Source organism: Tachysurus vachellii, chromosome 3 (genome assembly GCF_030014155.1).
Source record: "Tachysurus vachellii isolate PV-2020 chromosome 3, HZAU_Pvac_v1, whole genome shotgun sequence".
Taxonomy (NCBI): Eukaryota; Metazoa; Chordata; class Actinopteri; order Siluriformes; family Bagridae; genus Tachysurus; species Tachysurus vachellii.
Window position 1 is genome coordinate 9,674,450 of NC_083462.1, and position 12,123 is coordinate 9,686,572.

A 12,123-nucleotide genomic window follows, 5' to 3' on the forward strand; every position below is an offset into this window, starting at 1 on the left:
AAGATTAAAATAAATAAATAAAATATCCAACTAAAAATTACCCCCCCCAAAAAAGTTAAAGTATAAAAGCTTTATAAATAAAAAAGTAAACAAATCTTTTAATAAAAAACAATGCTAAAGCTGCCAATAGACAAATTAAGCTAAAACTAATAATAAAAAAAATAAGTAAATAAATTAAATTAAATTAAAATGAAAGAAATGTAATTAAAATTAATCCCATAAATGTTAAACTTGACCACAAAAAAAAGCTGTCAGATCATTTTGAGCTGTCAGAAATAGTACAGGATAAATATCTGAAACAAACAATGTGACATTGTTATTCTAACCCTCAGTCCTGGTTTTCCATCTTTCCCATCAAGGCCATCCATCCCAGGTGCACCCTGCACAGATTTGTAAGCCAAGCACAAACACACATGCATAAACAAGTGCAAACAAATGACAAACACATTTAGTTACAGATACCAGGCTGTACATCTTTACTATATACTTCCCCAGGACATTGGTTCTGAAGAATGAAGTGCCATGTCAGCTATACAGATGTTACAGTTTCAGAGATTTTCCTGGCACCTTACCTGCAATCCTGGTCCTCCAGAAGGTCCCGGAGGGCCTGTAGGTCCCTGTGGACCCTGAAGTCCTGGACTTCCCTAGACAATCAGATATAATTGATTAAATTACAAACACACAAATCAGTAAAAACAACTACATGCTAGGGTGCATTTTTTATTTTATTTGTAACTGTTAAAATAGATAACTGAAATGCGCTTATGCAATATTTTATAGCATGTTTGCTATAATCTTATATACTAATATAATATAACTAATATTAGCATATACTGAAAAATAATGATAGCATATGTGACATATAAAAAAGTGAAATTGTGTTTAAAATGTACCAGCAATTTAGCACCGTATTATAACTTGTATATTAAAATAAACTAATCTAATAAGGCTACTTGCCTGATCTGCCTTTGGTCCTGGTGGTCCAGCAGGACCGATTTTTCCTGGGATTCCTGGAGCTCCCTAAACACGCAATCAGCTTTTAGTCTCTGGGAGATCCATAGATAAGCAATACAATGAAAACAATGCCTCAGAAATCTGTTTCTACCTGTTGTCCTGGGAATCCTGGTGGTCCTGGAAAACCCTAAAAAGAATAGTAATAAAAGAGTAATAGATACAGCTGGATTACTGAAAAGTGCTAGAGCTAAAAAAAAACAAAAAAACAAAAAAAAAAAAACATGAAAATATGGCAGTCTGTTTTATGACAAAAGCAGTTTGATTCAAGTTGAGAGATCTATCTTACCTGATCTCCCTTCAGTCCCATGGCTCCTGTCATTCCTCCTTCTCCTTTGGGACCCTAAACAAACGCACAGACAGACACAAACCAAACAAACAGTTTTACAAGGAAGTTAAAATATACAGCAGTTGTATACCTCCGTATACAAGACTGTACAAATGTGATAAACAGCAGTGTTTTATAAAAGTAGAGAGACTGCTTTCTTACAGCTGGGCCTTGTGGTCCCTGATGACCTGGAAATCCTGGTGGGCCCTAAAGGTACAAACCAAGCATGAGGTATCAGCTTCACGTCAATGTCTTCATAGGTGAACATTATTAATTAATAAAGCACTTGCAAATGATTGGTTTTGATTTTGATTTCACAAAATTCTGACTGCTGGAATTCTAAATATTGGTTGATGCCCAGTTTAATGTAATCATTTCTAGGGTAACATCTTCTTCACAAGGACGTATTTACAGTATAATCATCGATTCTGTAAAGTTTTCAAACGAAATGTGTAACAATCCTGAAAAGAGTCTCAAGGTTCTGTAATTTCAATTGGTCAAAAAGAGTCATCAGGAGTCAGGACTCGAGATGTTTGAGTTCCAGAAAGAGAAATGGTGTTAGAACTACTATTTATAGCTGATATAATGCAAGTATTCATGATAATGCAGTCTAAATCTGACTATAAACAGATAATCAACTTTCCATTATTAACGGCCCACACCTTCAAATCGCACCAACTGTAAATGATTATTTTCCCATTATAGCATGTCCAATTGTGATTAATTTCTTTAATTATTAGACAAATGAACAGAAATTATTCATACGGATTCCCCTTTCTGCGCTGCAGAGCCTGGACTTCCTCGTTCTCCTTTAAGTCCCTAAAGCAACAGAAGTAAGAATGTGTTAGTCAGCTCATCAAACAGACTGGGACACACAACTAATTAGAGCAATATTTATAAAAACAGCCCTTAAAATAAAACCCATCAATTACATGCACCCTTTTCCACATACTGGGTGGAAAAAACAAACAAATGTAAAAAAAAAAATATACAGTATGTCAGCAAAATACTGTATCAAGGGACAAGTACTGTACAGCTACTTACTGGAAGTCCAGGTGGTCCCATGGTTCCTGGGTATCCAGGAGTTCCAGGTGGACCCTGGAAAAAAAAAACAATACAAAACAAATCAAGAAAGTCATGTAAATAAAGAACATTATAGATTATATTGTACAAATATTCAGGAACAGACAAACTGCAATACATTTATGCAAAAAACACCATAATAATATACAAACCTGTTCTCCTTTCAGTCCCGATAGTCCTTGAGGTCCTCTCTCCCCTTGCTGACCCTATAATTTGTAAAAAAAAAATAAAAAAAAATATGAAAAAAATATAAATAAACAAATAAATTAATAAATAAATAAATAAATAAATAAACAAATAAATAATAATAATAATAATAATAATAATAATAATAATAATAATAATAATAAAGCTATGAAATAGCTGAAAGGATTTGCTACTGAAACTGAATAAAGTCAGAAGAAAAGCTGCAACAGCTAAGCCAGTCCTCTTTCTTCAACCATAACTTTTATACAAGTTGGCTTGTGGAAATTTGCTCTTGTGCTATCATTCTGAAATAACAGCGTGTATATAAAGGTAACAAAGTGCAGTAATGCAAGCATCAACCATCAACAGTTTAAAAGCGCCCCTTTCCGGATCTCTCAGATAGCTTTACGTTCTGCATCGTGATTTGAGAGGATTATAATGGCGTCTTGCCATTCAGATCTCATTTCTGCTGGGCTTGGTGCTAATGCGCTGTGCTGAATCCTGACACCATCTCATTATTTACTTCCTAAGCGAGACCCAGTAATGGGGTGGATGAATTATTGATCCCACCACCATGTATTCCATGTAAACAAACAAATGATGCAGAGATATTACCTTTATTATCATAGAAGCCAAAACATACCTATTGGCTATAGTAGATGTATAATGAAAGACATGTGCACCTGTACTAAATATCAGATAGTGTTATCCATTAAACGTCCTCCTTAATGGGGATATCGCTAATGGTTTTATCGATAAAAGCTTACTGTGCAAAGATATCAACATGAAGCTCCTACGTGCTTATAGTCAGCTCTAAATAACAGATATGTTCTAAGCTACAATGCAGTTAAAAACGTGAAAAACACCCAGTCATGTTTGTAATAAAGTGACACAGACAGTGTGTTGAAAGGTGTGCAGCTCTTTCAGGGATGTGTGGGCTATTGATCAAAATGGTTCAACAGGTCAATCTTTAGGTTATATGCAATACTGAAACCTATTCTTCACAACGCAGAAGGTGAAATGAAAAACCTTCAACGGCTGTGTTTTTGACAGTCTCACTCTCTTGTAATCTAAAAGCTTGTTTACGAGACACCTAGAGGCTAAGCAACACCGCCAATTTGCATATCAATGCCAAGGAAAATTTCAGTTCAGGAAACAAGAATCTTAACCGTCCCAATTTCCTGCTTTACCATGCTAAAAAAGAAAAGTCATGCCAGCAAATTTCAAACATTTCAACATCTACTGATGTAAATGAAAGAGTGCAGATAGAGCACACGTCACAGTGGGCCACAATGAAAACAGAAACCATGCTGGCATAAACTGCACTTATGTCTCAAAACCCAAAACTCTGTTAATAAAAAAAATGTTCAGAGAATGATTACAAGTAGTCTGCGAGCAACACGCTCAACTTCATGTTTTTCATAAACAGAACAGTTTGATTTTTTTTGCACTTTTTTGCGCTGCAGGATAGAAAAGTTTAAGAAGTATGCAATGAACTTGTGTGTACTCATGCCTTTGTGGAGGGTGAACTACACTTACTGGGAGTCCAGGGGAGCCTTGAGGACCAGGGAATCCAATATTACCCTAAAGAAAGAAAGAAGTTTAGAAAAAATAAATGATTTAGAATATATTAAGACTAACACTAATCTAATCTAATTTGATATGAATAAACAGATTGGAGTATCTCACTTATTATCCTTTAAATAGTGCTTACTCAAATGTCCTTTCTCAGTTTCTTCTTACATTGCACTTTTAAAGTAAAACACAAGAGGGCTCTGTGGTCTCACTGCAAAAACCAATGGCTTTTTTCTCTATTTTATCCTTCCCAATAGAAAACAGGCAAACTGAAACAAACTGGCCTGCGTAAACAAGCAGAGTGCACTGGGACTAAATGTTAATGGCCAAATCGAGGCATGAAGAGCACTCCAGCGTCCGCTCCACTTCTAAAACGAGAATGTTTTTGCTCTGTAATGACACACGTTTCCACCATCTGGTCTTTGATAAGCATGGAGAACACGGAAATATACTCAATATTTTGATGACAGAAAGAGATAACAAGGAAAGAAAAGACTGCCAGTTTGATATGGTCAAAGTCACAAGATCAAAATCACAGACTTACTGGGGTTCCAGGAAGACCAGGTGGACCCCTCTCACCCCTGTCCCCCTAGAAGACAGAAATTGACACAGAGCAGGGTACCATATGTTAACAAATGATACTATATTTACATTTTCCAATACAGTACAAGAGAAATGACCAGTCTCTTTGCTGAAGATATCCAACATGCCTGCCTGTAATATTCAAATATAAGTGGAGCATGATCAAATATTAAATGTGTATCTTTAACAACAGTTCTCTTCTTGAACGAATTGTAGCTGGAAAAGAGATAGTTAGTTAACAGCTAACTAATAGTTAATAACTAATAGTTAAAGGTAATTGTGTCTGTGCTTTGGCTCAGTCCTCCAGCTCCCTAAGAATCCCGAATAGAAAGCCTATGGCTAAATGGGCTTAACACGGTTGAGTGGCTTCCTTCAGTATAGTGCCACTGTCCTGTTGTTGAGCTTGCTATATAAGCAGTATCAGTGCTTCAAGTAAAGTAAAGACTATGTTTTTATACCTTATACAATGTTGTGCCCAGGCTCTGTAGTATAAACCTAAGGCAACATGTTGGATTACAAGCAGCTTGTCATTCTGCAATTTTGGGGTTTTATGACATTGCCTCACATTGCCTCAGATTAGCCATTTTAAATAAACAACTACTCTGATCTAAAGCTTTTCTGATCACAACCTCGCTTCTGGCAGTGGGATGCCAAGACCAGGATGCATGGCCCCTCTCTGCCAATCTGGTATATGGTCAGTGCCAAGTGCGGATGACTCAGTCTGCACTGCCGCTCAAATGCAATTCAATCCATATGTGCCAGGGATGATCTTTGAGCCTGTGGCCAAATAGTTCCTGGAGAGAGCACACATCTCAGAAAATAGAAACCATCATAGCCAAATGGTCTGGCCACATGACACCCTCAGGCTTGCCACCCTGCTTCAAGAAGTTTGTGCCCTTTTGGACAAAGTCATGATCAAGATATTATACCTTAGAGTTCAGAACACGGTTATTCAGCAGTCTTGTGTCTGATTTGCAAGGGCTGCATTGATTGCCTAATGCCAGCCTGTCCTGTATGTTAGGACAGTTGTTATTCATACCTTGCAGCCACATATCCGGTTCATGTCAGTGAATATGTATGGTCCATGTCCCAGAGGCTAGGTATTCCAATTTAAAATCTTACTCATCCTCTGATTGTTACCGTCTGTAACACTGTTACCATTAGGTTATCATGTCCATTCTCACACACATTGAAATACCCTGTCTCCCTGAGGTCTCAGAAAAAAAAACCGCAAAACTACAGAAGCATGCCACACAATTCATCAGTGTGAAGCTATGGAGATTCATTGAGACTGCAAACCAACCTGACATGAAAGGTGTTACAGGCTCAACAATCATTATCATGCTCACCAATAGAAAATTGGGCAAGCCTCTATGTGTGATGACAACTCTTATAGAAGCTGCACCCAGAAATGGTGTCCTAGATAATCAACGTTTGGCAGGGCACATATGGACTTTTATACTGATGCCGAAGTGACTCACGGTTGACTGTGTTTATCTCTAGCAGAGCTGAGCAATCTCTAAGGTCATGACTCTGAACTGGCCTCAGTGTAGACTATATTAAGTTCTGTCTCTTCCAGTGATTCTGCCTATTTTACAAAAAATATCAGAAATCAGACCACAAAGTAGTTATAGAGTACTCCAAAATGTAGTCTGTTTTTTTGCTGATCTGCTGATCTCCACTGATAGTGGAGAGAATGCCATGGCAGATTCCCCCTGAATATATCTGTTGTACCAAATGGACTGAATGATTTGGCCAAAATAACTTTTGCCTGTGGGTTTGGCCCTATGAAGTGAAGGGCAGGTCGAGTGTTGTGACCAGCAGTTAAAGAAACATTCCTGGACTCAAGAGGTCTTGATAGTCTCAAGTAGAAACTGTTCTGTGAATTTTATATACTCTATCATCCAGTGCACCTCCTAGTTCCAAAAGTAGAAGCCTTTCTACCAGGACTCCATAGACAGTGTAATGTCCAAGAGTACATCAAAATCTGTGTAGTGGCCACTGCAGCATGGAAGGTGTCAGTGTCACTGCTGATGGTGCCAATTGATGAAGCTGTAAAGATCAAGGACCTTTGTCCATTATGCTTCACTATTAGCTCTTCTGAGGATTTCACCCTTTTACTGGAGTCCTAACACAATGGGCATGAGTATCTTTCCCATTCCTTTCAGTGGGTTGGTATTTAAAACTGGGACTGACCTATGCAATATTGGCTACATGACCACAGATACAGTCACTTTGTTAGGTGTGTGCATACACACATTAAAGTATACAGATGGCTGCTTTTGCCAGCTGTGAACTTCCCAACAATGATCCATCCTAACTTAATAACCACTGTAAATGACCAAGATTTTTTAGATTGCAGTAAAATAGTGTTTTGGAGGTTTCTCAAAATGGTAGAAGTTCTAATGAGAAGACTATTCAGACTTGCAGTCTAGCATTTGGGACAAAGGTTAAATCTACAGGAATGAGGCTGTGCATCTATGAGGTATACCAAGAAGAGAACACTAATTGTATGTTGTTTTGTTAAAACATCTGTGAAATATAGTGATGATAAGGAAAACTGTCCTGCAAAAAATACAAAACAAGTTTTACAAAGTGAACATGCTCTCACCAGATCTCCTTTTATCCCGGGTGGCCCTTGGATGCCCGGTGTCCCTTGCACACCTGGGCAAGGGCTGTTGTTGGTATTCTAGAAGTAGACACAAGATGCTACATTATTGGGACATAAGAATGTGCTGCAGCAAACAGTGCATCAAATGATAAAAGCAAATATGTTTAAAGATACTATCCAGACTATCTATCTAGGCTTTAGGTACACTCACAGGCCTCTGTGGTTCCTCTTCCTGCAGCCTCTCGAGACACTAAAAAAAATCAAAAACAAACTGGGATTACGTTACAAGCTTATTTGTATGCATCCGTAAATAAAATGAACCTCAAAAACTGTACCACAACAGTATCGAGGGCTAAGAAGAATACCTTGGTGGAGATATTCTATACTGCATATTTTTAAATACAGTTATATGGTATTTTAAAATTCAGACTCACAGTTACAATTTCATGAAAAAAAAAAAATCGCTGGCCAAAAGAAAAAGTACATCCATTGTTACAAAATGTGCAGTGAAAAACTCACTCACCTTCTCACATCCATCTAAAGAAATAACTCCAGGCTTGCCATGATCTCTCTTATCAGGCTTAGTGTCAGGTACACCAGGTACGCCTGGCAGGCCTTTGGAACAGTCTCCACAGTCCGTCTACAGCAGAGCACATGCATGACAGACGTACAACTACTGAAAGGTACTCACACTGCTTCCTTTTAGAAAACAACGTACACAGCATATAGAGGTATTTGTGAGGAAAAGTGTCTAGTGTGGCACTGAGGCACACCCACGGGAGTATTTTATTCATTACACAGTTCAGCAAGCATGAACAGAAACCAAATAAAATGCACCCATATATTAGCTTTGAGACCAAAAGAATCACTAGTACAGCAGAGCATGACGAATGGATTGAGTTGAAGTTTAAGATGTGCAAACATTATTGGCGTTAATGCATGAGTGACCAGTGACCCCTTGACACGAGATGAATAATTACTTTTGGTCACTACAGTTTCTGCCTCATGAGAGTGAAATGCAATTAAGTCACTAAAATGTTACTCAATCATAAAAACATAGTGACAAGTTTTTGATATATTACTTATAGCACAGTGCTGCTGAATTTTCAGATCTGATTGCTCAGTATATGTTGATTAATTTTCCATAACATCATCTGTGACAATGTGTGTGACATTTGCTCTAGCCCTAATTTAATTGATAGGGTATATTAATGCACTAAAACATAATATTTTCACTTTTAAAGAACCGACACTTTCATGGGGACTTATATGACTGAAGCACCACATAATCTAATGAACAAATTAAAAATGTGTCGCTATTCAAGACATGATCATTAGTATCGTGAGGGTTTCTTTTAAATGTTTATTGAGCATCTGTGGTAGAAGTCTGTACTTTGTAATTATTACATAATAAGTGATATCCTGTTACTTAGAGATGTTAAACTGCTTTCTAAGATCCTTCTACACCTGCACTATTGAGAGCATCCTGACCAGAAGGTTTGGAAGCGATCTACAGTAAGTGGTGCTGGACCAAGACCAGGAAAATAGTGAATGACCTCAGCCATCAAAACAATGGACTTTTCTATCTGTTGCAATCAGTGAAGTGCTTCAGCTTTCCGAGGGCCCACTCAGGCCAGTGCAACAAGGACAACAAATAATACTAAAGTTTGGATTTTTCTGAACTACATTTTTGCACAATACACACACGTATACACACACACACACACACATATATATATGTGATATTACAAACATAATGACATACATGTGACATTACTTTAGAAATAAAAATTCGTGTTCAACCACTGTGGTATACGAGGAATAAATCACTCTTATAACATACATATAACACTTTTATATCATAAATGTGCTGTCATAGAGAAATAAATTAAATTATAGAGAATAGGGGTTAAAAATATAAAAATTCTCTTTGATTCCTTACATAATCTACTGTATACGGGTACAAATACTGCCATATTAAAAACCTTCCGACAACTGTGTTCTAAATTTATGTAGCTATATTTCTCATCTGATTTAATTGATCTGTGCTTATCTGTTGACAGCAATGCAGAAGCAGCGTCCACTCAAACCAGAATGTTTTCTTGTGTTTTTAGCATTTCTTACATTTGTAAATAAAAAAAGGAATGTTTGTTTCTTTGCCGCGTGAACAGCTACATTTTTTTTTTCACAAGCTTTACAATAAATATACCAAACTAAACTGTGAAAGTTCAGCTTTTTCAGCACACGGAGTCCCAGCATGAAATAAAGTGTTACATCAACAGAGATTATGGAGAGAAAGTGTGGGCATGAAGGACAGGCTGAAGGCTGAACTTAGGTCAGTGTTTACAAAGATGAAAAAGTTCTTACACTGATACTAACCTTTTTGTTATTGGAAGATTCAGTATCTACTGGAATCTAGAAAATGGAGTCAGAAAGAAATTCAATGAGATTTCAATATAGATAATTACTCCAATCCAAACTGTTACTTGACCATGACATAATTTCTTTATGGATCTCTTATGGATTATTTTAAGATTTAGTCCAAATGAATTAACGTTCCGTACCATTTGGACTGCACTTTGTATAGCTTAAGGCTATTTAACATCATTCAAATGATTTATCAAATTTGTAAATAGTCATGGTTTTACATGCTTTACAAACTGTTGTTTCATAACACACAGCAGTACAGGAGGTCAAACATCTACCTACCATGTTTTCCGATCACAATTTATTCAATATTCAAATGGCCAAAGAGCATTTTCACAGTGTTTTAAAGCCAGTTGTATTTTATTTTTCTTACCACTATCAGAACCACCACTATTACTAAAAATAAATAAATAAAATAATTAAAATAAATAATAATAATAATAATAATAATAATAATAATAATAATAATAGCCCAACAATTACCATATATATCAGCTTGTACAGGGCTCACAGTAAGTGAAAATTTGCCTTTAGCATTCCACATATACCACTGTAATTCAGTACTATTTTCCCCATCATACTTTTATTTTACATTTGTCTAAAAGGGAAACTGATATAAAGTACAATTTAATAAGATTCTTATTATAAATTTCACACTAATTGTAATGTCCACACAACTGTAACAATTCTGTGTCCATCCATATTATTCCTCAGCTTATAAAATAGCACTTGATCCAGAACATCCTGCTCTTTAGCATTTGTTGTTGTTGTTGTTGTTTTTTTTTAACATTGTAATCCACAGGACACTAACATTTCATTGAGAATAAGATATTATTTCTTCAATAAAGTACCTTCTATTGAACTAAATGACCTTCTTCTTACAGGTGTATGGAAACAGAGGGAACTCTGAATTATTACTTTGCACTCATGAGAAGTATTATTAGCTTTTATCTGGTTGTCTAACTTTTCAAAACCAGCATGAATCCTATTCAATAATCAAATGGATTGCATAGCAATTATTGCTATATATAGCAATGTTCGTTCACAGTTTACTGAGTAACCCAGAGAATGTGCAGTCAGTGAACCGCTTTCATGCCTGCAATAGTACAAGGCCATGAATGCAACTGTATGTGAGTAGAAGCCAATAGGAAGTAAGTTTGGCACTATTATTTATTTTAGTAGCAATCATTTAAAAGAGAAAAAGGCTTTGTAACACTGTGTACCATACAGAAAGGTGGTGTGATATTTTTCTTTAATGCGTGTTCTCTAAAAGAGCATCAATTATTTTAGCTTTTAACCTACAGCCTTCACTGGTACAGAACCTGCCAGAAATTGGCAGCGCAAGCCTATGGGTGGTAATAAAGCAGGTGTCTGCAGTCACTAAGCAGATGTGAAGTTCATATTTCTCCTGTCACTACTGGGAGGTCTGAAACAGTGAAACCAAATCCGCAGTGTGATCTCTGAAGTGCTTTTAAATGGGATTTTTGTGAACTTTGCTCTCTGTGATATCTATCTTATACAACTTGTTCTCTGTGAACTGCTGTAATCAGCAGGGATTGTAATTTGTGGTTCTGAAGCAGTTTGTCCTAGCTTTTGATTATAACTGTGTACAATTATAAAATCTCTTAAAGACACCATAATTATGATGTAGGGTTACTGTACATATGCAAGATATTCTACCATTTTATATTTAAAATGGCTATTTATGTTTTTTTTACTTTCTTTTAAAAACACATCATTAATAGAAGAAAACCCAAGTTTTAACAAGTTTTGGTTTTGTTGGTTTAATTAATAAGGTATTTTATTATTAAGAGGACGGATGTTGATGTACAGTTGTTTGGCTGTTAAGAGGAACTGGTTGTTAGAATCCGGAAATCTGGTGATTTTAGAAATGGAGCAGGACTGAGATTGGATTTCTAAAGCCAGGGCAAGGTTAGACAATGTTGGAAGATCAGCGTGGGCCTCTAAAAAAATAAAATAAAAGCAAAAACAAGATACACAAACCCTAGACACTAACTCCTGCACTAAATGAGATCGAATACCTCTTACTTTACTGCACACCAGTTACCCTAATGGCCAGCCTCCCTGAAACTCAACACCAAGCCACTGTTTACCATCAAAAAAAAAAAAAAAAAGGTTAGAGCAATGCCAGCATTGGTCTATATAATGAACATGGCACAATTGAGACCACTCAAGTTGTGTTGAGCTAAATGCTTACCAGTTTCTTTTCAAAACCATAAAAAAAATATGCGGTATGTTGTTATTGTCCTCAAGATGCTGCACTAGTGAACTTCGTCTCTCCACATCATTAATCCCACTA

General features: G+C 36.5%; 1 protein-coding gene across 6 annotated transcripts in view; it reads right to left on the reverse strand.

Annotated features, from left to right (window-relative positions):
- col16a1 (collagen, type XVI, alpha 1) overlaps positions 1-12,123 on the reverse strand; it is a 95,607-nt gene that overhangs the window by 8,610 nt on the left and 74,874 nt on the right. For all 6 annotated transcript variants that reach the window (XM_060865668.1, XM_060865671.1, XM_060865669.1 and 3 more), the window contains 15 exons: positions 9,756-9,791; positions 7,900-8,016; positions 7,588-7,626; positions 7,377-7,454; positions 4,728-4,772; positions 4,148-4,192; positions 2,575-2,628; positions 2,384-2,437; positions 2,105-2,158; positions 1,502-1,546; positions 1,301-1,354; positions 1,106-1,141; positions 958-1,020; positions 573-644; positions 327-380 (listed from right to left, as the gene is read on the reverse strand). In XM_060865668.1, coding sequence (XP_060721651.1) covers positions 327-380; positions 573-644; positions 958-1,020; positions 1,106-1,141; positions 1,301-1,354; positions 1,502-1,546; positions 2,105-2,158; positions 2,384-2,437; positions 2,575-2,628; positions 4,148-4,192; positions 4,728-4,772; positions 7,377-7,454; positions 7,588-7,626; positions 7,900-8,016; positions 9,756-9,791 — 846 coding nt within the window. The remainder of the gene's footprint in view (positions 1-326; positions 381-572; positions 645-957; positions 1,021-1,105; positions 1,142-1,300; positions 1,355-1,501; positions 1,547-2,104; positions 2,159-2,383; positions 2,438-2,574; positions 2,629-4,147; positions 4,193-4,727; positions 4,773-7,376; positions 7,455-7,587; positions 7,627-7,899; positions 8,017-9,755; positions 9,792-12,123) is intronic.